The following is an 11,156-nucleotide window of genomic DNA, read 5'->3' on the forward strand; positions in this document are numbered from 1 at the left end:
AAAACAGTGCTTATAGAACGACAAAATGTAGGTATAATGGAAAAATCACTACAAACATTGTTATAAGCACCACATATGGTAGCAAAACCACAGCATAGAACGACAAACGTACTGCATATAACGACAAAAGCACAGCTTATAACATCATAAATAGCACATATAGTGAGAGGAGTACCGCATCTAATAAAAAAGCTCTGCATATAATGGGAACTGCACTGCATATAATAAAGCAAATTGACTAAGACAGTCCTGGCGTTCTATATAATGTCATACAGATCAATCAGCGGTCATTTACCCCGAGTGATAGTAATTTAAACCGTAATTTGAAAGCTTTAACGGTTTGGGAACCGCGATATCCGAATAAAGTCTCATCCAAAGACTCTCAGCAAAGCTTAAGGGTGAAATTGGCATTCTTTAATTCCATTTCATTACACGTGACCCTGGAATGAGGAACACAAGCGTCAAGTAACAACATCGCCTGTGATGTACGTGGAGTTTTGAGGGTGATCAGAGCGTCCGGAGCGAGTTTAGAGCGTTTTGCTTCTGGTGGATTCGTTCGGTTGGCGTTACTCACACACAGATCTCGGAAAAGATTATGCAGAAGGCAAAACATATGAACTAAACCGTGCAGAGCTTAAGTTCATCTCAGCTCGCTTCAAAAATAGAGGTATCTTAGAAATGAAGTTGAACTCACGAGAAACATAGAAATATCATTCAAGTTTTGTTCTCCCTTTAGCTGATAAGCCATCCCTTTCGTAATCAATTAACGTGATATGTAATTGTTCTTCCTTTTCAATCTTTTCCGTCAATTTGCCACATTTTACACGCATTTAGAGGCTCGAGGAGAAGATGAATCCCTAGGCTTGGAAAAAAAGAAACTTGACTCGATCGGGAAGCAGTTCCTCTTTTATTTTCCTCGTGAAAAATGCTTTTGCTACATAACATAAAGCTGACCAAACATGTATCTGCCTTAGAAACGTGGTTTTTACTTTTTTATTTCTATTATCAACTTTTTTAAGGTGCACCCCTCGTGTGAAAGCTCTCTGATAGATTACAATTTTCCGGAGCACATGACAACTGGAAACTACATGTAATTAAGAGCAGAACTAATGAGTTAGATGCCTGACCAGTCTTACTCACACTTGCATTTATAGTTGGTAACTAATAAATTTATTTTCCTTAAGGACCCGTCATTATTCATCGCCCCAAGGGTGGGGAGAGGGGGGAGGGGGGGAGAGATGGGGAAGGTTTCGAATTATTTCTAAGACCAATAGACTCTATTAGAAATCGTAACCTGCCAGGCTCCTAAAGGAGGGAAGAGGGGAGGGGATAGTGGACGAATGGAGTAAAGAGAACTCCCAATTTTCTGTAATTCTGTTACAGATGATTTATCCCCCCTTCGTTTCCCCTGGAAAGTATGTGATCCAATCTACAATCAAATCCCTCTATTCCTCCCCTCCTCCCTCCCCCGTCCCTTCCCCCCGCCCCCCCCCCGGCGGTAGATAAGGACTGGTCCCAAAAACAGAAAGGTGATAACCTTGATATCAAAACTAAGTACTTTCCTACTTTATGATTCCATTACTTAAAAAGCCATGAAAAGTTTTGTAACGACTACTTCCTGCTTAATTAGTGAAAGCTCAGACGAAAATTGCATATACATCAACGCAAACGGTGCCTCCATTTTGTCCCTCGGTAGCATCCATCAGATCCTCGCCATACCACACCCGCAAATCTTGGTTGAGTTCGACGCTAGGGGGGCTGAAAAACGACAGCACTAACTCTGAGGAGAGTGAATCATATCCAGGAACCTTGGACCATTTAGAACGATCAGATACGATGAACTCGCGTGGTGGCAAAAGAACTTGATTTGTTGAGGTCGTTATAACAACATTGACCTTGCCCCGTTCCCAGCCGTACAAGCCACAGCCCCAGTAAGACCAATAGGAGACATGTCGTGTGTCACAGGACACCTACCCGTAGAGATGAACCAACTTCACAGCGGCCAGATTTTTAGTAGCAGTTTGAACATTGAATCTTCCAAACTGTGTGTTCTTTGCGCCAAAACACACCGGCGCGGTATTCTACTTTTGCCATCTATCTGTAAAGTAAACAGAAATTTGTTCCTCATGTTAATAAAACATGTTTGTTATTCTAATAAAAAGACAATCGTAGTAATACCATTCAGGGAAGAAGATCACCAAAAATCTAATCAACCCAACGAAGCTGTGAAAACCCTATGCCAATAAAAAGAAAGTGAAATCTTCAACCCAGTTCTTAGTATTGTTTTCCAAATGCAATTGCAAGTCAAAATTGCATAAGAAAACGGTTTATCTTTTAATTAGGGAGAATTGAAAAGCGGACAGTGTAACCTTTCCTTCGTCCCAGGAAAATTCTCTAATTTTTTTTCGCAAAGCCCACTCCAATACACACATCCCTAATCGGACAAGGAAGACGAAATTTCGGCCATAGAGAGCAAATACCATAAAGATTCAATCTGGCACCCTCGTCCCAATAAGCGCCCCTCGCTATTAAGCGCCCCCTCGAATCTTTTTTGTCAATAAGTGTCCCTCCATATACGGGATTTGAACCCATGACCCCCTGGTGCAGTGCTCTATCAACTGAGCTAATGAGCCAATTGGAAGCTGGTCATTACGTTGGTTCATAATAAACCCGTGAAGTGATCAACTAATGCTTGTGAATGTATAAAAATCATATGCATGGTTAAGAAATGAATGTGAAAGCCATATTCGTAGTTATGGAAACAGAAATAAAAGCTGTTTTTTGCCATTAGCAAAAACAGGAAAAATCCAATCCGTCAATGTCCCGTGGTTCATACAAAGTAAACTTGTCTTTCGTGTCTGCATAGTCACCTCCTGAAAAAGTTATTTGCACTTCCGCTTTTCCAATTTCCAAATCTCAGGAACTGCAGGGCATTGTGTGCAATATAGTAACCATTAACCATTGCATCAGGACTCAACAGATCCACATCGCGCTTTGTTTTCAAAGGGGACGGCGATCGAGACTTTATGCCACCTTTCTTTCCACCTTTTCTCGAAGAGCTGCTACTGGCTCCTCTGCTTCGACTTCTACTCTTGCCCGATTTCCTTACCTTACCAGATTTATGACCGGCCGATAAGACACGATTTGAAAAGGAAACGCAAAAGTAAACAAACCGTAGGGAAGCCATTGAAAATGTGGTAAAATCATTCAAGCGTTGAGCAGTTGTTACAAATTTTGATCAATCCTCACCATTTGGAGGGTAAAGTACGTCGATTTCCTTAGTTGAAATACCCTCTTTGCAACTAATTGTAAAAAGACTTTCAAACAGTTAACACATTCGTATCAATTTCCTTTCTTTTATGCATTGTGTACTAATCGACTGCTCGTTTCGATGGAATGTCAGTACGTAAGCAACCCCCGCCAACTAACTTAGTTGCCATACCAACTTCGCATAAATTAACCTCTTAAACCATGCATTAGTAGTCATAATCTCTTCACATTTCCTTTGGTATTAGGAAGGAGAATTTTTTTGGCAATCAGGAGCTTCTTAAATTGGTGATCATTTTCTTTATTCTCATGACCTTATGCATGATTCAATGGTAACACTGTAGAAATTGGAAGCCAGTTACCCATACCCAGCTGAGGGTTCAAAAAATATAGGCGCGCAACAGCCTATGCGCTTGCAGATTTGAAAATAATTTCGAATTTGTGATCCGTTTTAACTTGTTTTTTAAGCGCCTTTTTTGACTTCAAATTTAGCTGCTTTTACGATTTTGTTACATTTTACACGCATTTAGATTGAAGAGGAGAAGATGAATCCCCAACGTGAATCCCTAGGCCTGGAGAGAAAGAAACTTCACTCGATCGGAAAGCAGTTACTCTTTTATTTTGCTTGTGAAAAATGCTTTTGTTACATAACATAAAGCTGACATTGCATGTATTTGCCCTTGAAACGCGGTTTTAACTTTTAAGGTACACCCCTCATTTAAAAGCAATCTGACAAATTACAATTTTCCGGAGCACATGATAACAGGAAACTACATTTGATCAAGAGCACAACCAGGGGGTTAAATGCATTACACTTGTATTTATAGTTTTTAACCAATGAAATTGTTTTCCTTGGAGACCAGTCGTTATTCATCGCCCTGGGAGAGGGGAGGTTTCGGATTATTTCTACGAACAATAGACCCAATTAGAAATCGTAACCTGCGTAGCCAGGCTCCTAAAGGAGGGAAGAGGGGAGGCTGGAGGGGACAGTGGATGAATGGAAAAAAGGGAACACCCAATTTTTTATAATCATCTCTTTATACTCTGTTACCGAGGAATTATCCCCCCCCCCCTTCATTTCCCATTGAAACTATGTGATCCCGACAACAATCAAATCCCTTAGCCCCCCCTCCCCTCCTCCCCTCCCCTTCTCCCCGGCGGTAAATAAGGACTGGTCCCAAAAGCAGGACAGTGATAAACTTGATATCAAAGTAAGCACCTTTCTAGTTTATGATTCCATCACTTAAAAAGCCATGAAAAGTTTTGTTACGACTATTTGCTGCTCAGTGAAAGCTCAGACGAAAATTGCATATACATCAACGCAAGCGGTGCCTCCATTGTCTCCCTCGCCAGCATTCATTAGATCCTCGCCATACCACACTCGTAACTCTTGGTGGTAGCCGACGTGGGAGGGGCTGAAAAACGGCAGCACTAACTCTGTGGAAAGTGAGTCATATCCAGGAATCTTGGACCATTTAGCACCATCATTTACGATGAACTCGCTTAGTGGCAAAAGAACTTGATTGTCTGAGTTTGTTATGACAACATTAATCTTGCCCAGTCCCTCGCGGTACAAGCCACAGCCCCAGTAAGACCAATAAGAGAATTGTCGTGTGTCACAGGAAACGTATCCGTAGAGATGAACCAACCTCACAGCAGCCAGCTTTTTATAATCACTTTTAACATAGAACCTGCCAAACTGACCGTCCTTTGCGCCAAAGCACACTGGTGAGGTATTCTGCTTTTCCCATTGATCTGTAGAGTAAACAAAAACGAAACTAATTAACAAATAGAGAAGTCTTGACTGTGCTCTGTTCTGTTGTAGACCACGCAAGAATCGGCTAGAGCACGAAAGAAGTGTAGGGAAAAAGACGAGACGTAGTCAGGAGCCCAACCGTAATCGAGTGTTTCTACCCACTTCTTGAGTGCTCTGGCCGCTTCCTGAGTGCTTTAAAACAGAGCACAGCACAGTCAAGGTTTCTCTACTTGTTTTATAATAGAGAATCCGTCAAAATCCCAGTTAGAATGGTTCAAATAATCTGATTTGCTGAACAACACTACAGCTGCCAAAGACGTCAAACCACCAAAGTTCAAAAACCATCAAATTTCACATTCTGCAATAGTTCACAAACTGAAATAATCCGGCAGGTCGAATTTAACACTTTTGCCTGAAGTTTTGTAGTCTCTAAAAAAGAATCTGAAAGTGAAATGTTCAGTGAAATCCAGCCGAATTGTGGCTCATAAAAACACGCAAGTTTTTTCACATGAGAACAAGAAAACAAACTGTTAAAGGCAAGTGTGTTATGAATCAACGACAGCCGAAATTTACCGGAACATGAAGATTGCTCGGGATGACAAAGCCGTTAAACTCGGCTGCAGTGACTGATGTGGCCTTCCAATCAACGCATCGGAAAGGATGTCAGAGCGAGCTCTTAGTTGTTCACTCGAAGAGCGGCCGATGTAATTTCTTAGGCGTGCTTTACTGCGATGACTGGAGATCGCCATGATGAGTCAGCCGCGATGGACCTCAGCATGATCGCGGTCTTTCTGACAAGTCATGATTAGTATGAATTTTAACAATTATGCCAGTTCGGCTATATTTTAAAACACTCCTGTTTTGTTCCTTTTTGTTTTTGAACACGAAATTTTATATAATATGCGAGTGTTAGCTGTGTTTGATTTTTATTACCGCACGTAAGCTTGCAATTTAACTAAGCGTGAAACCTTTGAGACTCGGACTGTCTATTTCGTTTCTACTTTTAGGATTTTTGTCTCTGCTCACGTTATAAAGAACGTAAATTACGGCGCCTGGCATGTTTACAAACCTTTGTTTGGTTCTTCTGTTCCTACTTGCCAGCTCGCTTGATCCGAAATTTCACTTTCAATTATCGCAAAAGCAAAGAGAGAGGTCCCGGAAAAGGTCGGACATTTTGCAGATGGCGTGACAAATTTAGCTCAGCTCTATGCTCTATACTCTCATGAGCACGCTCTTTCAACGAATGACAGCACGCGTTGTATCCGAACTTTATGATAAATCGGAATATATGTAGCCTGTTTATTAGGGACCGCTCCCTATTCATCGCCTGGGAGTAGGGGAGGGGATGGTGCACGATTTTAAATGTGTCACGAAATTTATCTGATCTCCCTTAAGGTTTTGTGATATTCATACGATCCTCCCTCCCCCCTCCCACCCCCCCATAGGCAGTTAATTTTCTATTGTCTCCCTTTTATACTCTGTTAGCAATGACTGATACCCCTTATGTCCCCCCCCCGAAAATCATGTGATCCTCCCTAAAATCCTCTATCACACCCCCCTTCCTAATAGACACCCTTAAATTTGGTGACGTCATCGTGGTGGCCTTTTTAAAACGAATTCTTCGTTCTATCCTTCGATGTCTGTAATGGCCAAAGAGATTAGACTGTATCGTAAATCAAGGGAAAATTTTAAAGTTGGAGTAATCATAAAGATAATGTGAACTTTGTCGCAAATTTATGTGGTACACATAATTTATGTGCGGACGAAAGCGTGTTTTCGCGGGAAATAAAAGACCCCCCCCCCCCCCCCCCCCATGTCTCAGTTCTAAAAATCAAAAGATGTGAGACAGGGTTGACTCAAGGGTACAATTGGTATGGAGGCCTCCAGGCAATGGGCTCTTGCGTGGTAAAATCTTTGCTATAAGTTTATTGACTTTTTGCCGTCATCGCTCTTGAAGCGAAAATTTGTCGCTTCAGCATAAGTGGGAGGTTGTCATGAATTTAATTCAGTTCCTCGCTCTTGAAGTGAAATTTTGTCGCTTCTGTATCAACGGAAGGTTGTCATGGATTTAATTTAGTTCCTCGCTCTTGAAGTGAAATTTTGTCGCTTCAGCATCAGCGGAAGGATGTCATGAAATTTCGTTCCTTTTAACTCATTCATTCTTGCCTTCAACATCGCGGTTTTTAAGTCTTGGAAGATATTTCTGCGACCTCTTCCACAAAATCAGCCGAAATGACGACAGGTTTCCTCCCAATACATGCAATTAACATTAATACATGCCCTGAGTCCGCGATTTCCCCAACACTTGGAAATTTTTCTCCTCCCAAGGCAAGGGCTGATAAGTCGACGACTCGGAGAAACCTGGCGAGATGGTGCGCTACTTACTGATTGCCTGACAGGGATTTTTTTACCTACTTCGATTGGACTCATCCAAACTTTGCAACGATAAGATTTTCCACGCTTTGACGGTTGTTTTGTACTTAAGCGAGATGACAATTGCGCCACCTCAGAAACACCGATCGATTGATATAAATATACCATTTACAATTAAAATTCGTCTCATTTTAAAACTTTCGCCCCGATAAAAAGAAAATGAGTTCACAAACCTGCAGCACTCCTCTTTACAGTCAACAAAGTAAGATTTAAAACAAACAGGAAAATGAAAATGGATTTCATCTTCAAATTAGTACGCGACTTGGGTGGCCTTTTCGATCCTCGGTCTGCACTGTAACTCTGCTTGAAAGAGTCCTTATTTCAAGCCGCACGAAAATATAGTTTAATCCATTGACGCAACTAACCTCTCGCAATGATTGACAGAAAATTACAGTCCTTGCATATTGAGACAAAACGATTAAGTTTCCAAAAAATGTCGAAGGGCATCCAAGAAACTCAATACCGCCCAAGAGCAAGGGTCGAGAACTACTGAAGTTTTCCTTGTAAAGTATCTTATCCAAGGCTTCATAGCGAAGCAGTGATTAAACGATCAAGAGACTATCAGCTCATGCTCTCCTGAAAGCGATACTGTCCCAGAGGACAAGGTCCTTACCGTGCGGCTCACCGGCTTCCATGCTGACTTAGGTCTGATCAGAGTAAAATATTAGTTAGCTGGCACAATTTGATTTTGGTATTGTGTGTGTACTGTGACAGAACAGATAACCGCTCTTTGTGTCACAAGCCAATAAATCTGTAGATCACGGACAGAACATGCCGGATACAACAACTGTTACCTGATAGTCATGTCACGCACTATAACCAGGCTATCCTAGTTAGCTAGTTAATGACACACTACGGCTTAGCTGAGCCGTTCTTGTCGCTGAAACATTCTGCAATTATGAAAATTGCCGTTCATGCCATGAATGCGAAGTTGTTTCCAAAGAGAAAATTGTGCGAAAGAGTCCTAAATTCACGTGGCACTCCTAACGCGCAAGCCGCGCGGATCTTCGCGCCTGTCTACATTTTGATTGTTAACGTTCGAAGCCAAACACCTCTATTTCATTTGCTAATTGAGTCCTCTCGCTTTACTTTGACAAGCCTATGGATCATTTTACGCTCCCCTGGTGAGAATGTTTTTCTTGAGAAAAGCTCGTCATGCGGCTGAGTCACGAACTTATTGTTTTTAGGTCTCTTCACATCAAGCAGTTTACTAGAAAAGTCAAGAATGCAAAATGGCGAAAAGCGATCGCGTAAATCCGAGATAAGGTTACCGCCTAAAACAATACTTTCAAGGCATCCAAGAAACTCACTACCGCCTTAAAGCAAGGGTCTCGCTCACATGTCTGTCAGCTTATCTCTGGCGAGAATTACCTAAGTTGTCTTTCTAATGTACATTACCCAAGGCTTGATCGATTGAAGAAGATAGACTTTCGCTGTCGGTAGATAAGCCTTTGAGCTTATTCTCGATGGCAGAAACTTTGATTTCGATTTACTGATTCTGTTTTTAGTGTATAAATCACTGAGTGGGACATCGCCTAGCTATTTAGCTCAGTTACTACATTATCTTTCTCCTACTAGATTATCTAGGTCTGTCAGTAATGAACTTTTAATGCAACCTAGATCGTACACTAACACCTACGGAAACAGCATTCGCTTTTCATACGCCAAGAGAATGGAACTTAATACCCTATGAGATTCGGAAGTTTAATACCATCACGATTTTTAAAAGAGCACTTGAGACGTTCCTGTTTAGTAAATATATTAACAACAGACCATCATTTTATAGATCTATATATATCGCTTTAGATTCAATTTTCTTTTTTAATCATTGTGAATTTTAGCTATGTTTAAGTATCATACAGTAGGATATGGTTGCAAATTTGGAAATTTTTATTAATAATGTATGATTCTGTATGATTGTAAAGCGCCTTGAGCAGAGTATACGAGCGCTTTATAAATAAAGTTATTATTATTATTATTAACTCGCCGTGCTCTCCACTTCGTACATGGGAGGTTGACAGATTTGTATTTTATGTAATTTCAACATGGCGGCCATCTTGTTGTTCCTTCACGCTTCTTGCACTTTCTTTAACTCATTTGAAATCTCTTCAAGCTTCTCTTTTAACTTGTCATTTTCAACTTTCAATGTTTTGACAGTTTCCTTTCGCATTTCCACTATTTCTTACTCGAAATTTATATATCTTTGTGTTCAATTAAAGAGCTTTCGAAGTTGCGTCCGATCCATACGGACACATGCACACCACTCGAGTCGAAGATTCGGAGAAACCTGACGAGATGGTACGCTATTTACTGATTGCCAGGCAGAAATGATTTTGTCGACCTTGATTGTCCTGATAAGGACAAAATGAGTTGACAAACCTACAGCACTCCTCTTTGGGGCTAACAAGCTAAAATTTAAAACGGACAGGAAAATGAAGATGGATTTCATCTTAAAGTTAGTGGGCGACTTGGTTGGCCTCTTTGATCCGCGGTCTGCGCTGTAACTCTTCTGGAATGAGTCCTTATTTCAAGCCGCACGAAAATATAGTTTGATCAACTGACGCAACTAACCGCTCACAATAATCGACAGAAAACTACATTTCATGCATATTGAGACAAATCGATTAAGTTTCCAAAACATGTCGAGGGGCATCCAAGAAACTGAAAACCGCCCAAGTTACCTTTCTAAAGTACCTCATCCAAGGCTTGATCGATTGAAGAAGACAGACTTTCGATGTCGGAAGATAAGCCTTTGAGCTTTTTCTCGATGGCAGAAACCTTGATTTCGATTTGCTGATAGAGCTCGCCGTGCTCTCCACTTCGTACATGGGAGGTTGGCACACTTGTATCTTATGTAATTTCAATATGACCGCCATCTTGTTGTTCCTTTACGCTTCTTGCACTTTCTTTAACTCATTTGAAATCTCTTCAAGCTTCTCTTTTAACTTGTCATTTTCAACTTTCAATGTTTGGACAGTTTTCTTTCCAGTTTTTACTCTTTCTTACTCGAAATTTATAAATCTTTTGCTAAATTAAAGAGCTTTCGAAGTTGCGTCAGATCTATACGCCCACATGCACACCACTCGAGTCGAGGATTCGGAGAAACCTGGCGAGATGGTTCGCTATTTACTGATTGCCTAACAGAAATGATTTTAGCTACCTTGATTGGCCTAATTCAAATTTTGCCAAGCTAGATTTTCCACGCTTTGACGGTTGTTTTGTACTTACGCGGGATAGCACAGACCTCACCGTGTCAGAAACAACGATCGATTGATATAAACATACTTCTTACAATTAAAATACGTCTCATTTTAAAACTTTCGCCCCGATCAAGACAAAATGAGTTGACAAACCTGCAGTACTCCTCTTTGGGGCCAACAAGCTAAGATTTAAAACGGACAGGAAAATGAAAATGGATTTCATCTTAAAGTTAGTGGGCGACTTGGGTGGCCTTTTCGATCCTCGGTCTGCGCCGTAACTCTGCCTGAACGAGTCCTTATTTCAAGCCGCACCAAAATACAGTTTAATCCACTGACGCAACTAACCACTTACAATGATTGACAGAAAATTACATTCCTTGCATATTGAGACAAAACGATTAAGTTTCCAAAAAATGTCGAAGGGCATTCAAGAAACTCAATACCGCCTAAAAGCAAGGCTGGAGAACTACTGAAGTTTTCTTTCTAAAGTACCTTATCCA

General features: G+C 41.0%; 1 protein-coding gene and 1 pseudogene across 2 annotated transcripts; both read right to left on the bottom strand.

The window, feature by feature from the left end:
• Positions 1–1,509: 1,509 nt before the first annotated feature.
• LOC149044871 (uncharacterized) lies at positions 1,510–2,592 on the bottom strand (annotated as a pseudogene).
• Positions 2,593–3,866: 1,274 nt separating this feature from the next.
• Positions 3,867–11,035, bottom strand: LOC149044872 (uncharacterized). Of its 2 annotated transcripts, none has more exons than XM_089207988.1 (2): positions 10,810–11,035; positions 3,867–5,022 (listed from the first exon to the last, which is right to left on the bottom strand). In XM_089207988.1, exons 1-2 carry the CDS (start codon positions 10,877–10,879, stop codon positions 4,562–4,564), a joined length of 531 nt encoding a protein of 176 aa, XP_089064114.1. In that variant the 5' UTR covers positions 10,880–11,035; the 3' UTR covers positions 3,867–4,561. The 2 variants fall into 2 exon arrangements, with proteins under 2 accessions (XP_089064114.1, XP_089064115.1); XM_089207989.1 differs by lacking the exon at positions 10,810–11,035 and adding an exon at positions 7,630–7,847.
• Between the last annotated feature and the right edge of the window lie 121 nt (positions 11,036–11,156).

This window comes from Pocillopora damicornis, chromosome 5 (assembly GCF_964200805.1).
Source record: "Pocillopora damicornis chromosome 5, jaPocDami1.2, whole genome shotgun sequence".
Classification (NCBI taxonomy): Eukaryota; Metazoa; Cnidaria; class Anthozoa; order Scleractinia; family Pocilloporidae; genus Pocillopora; species Pocillopora damicornis.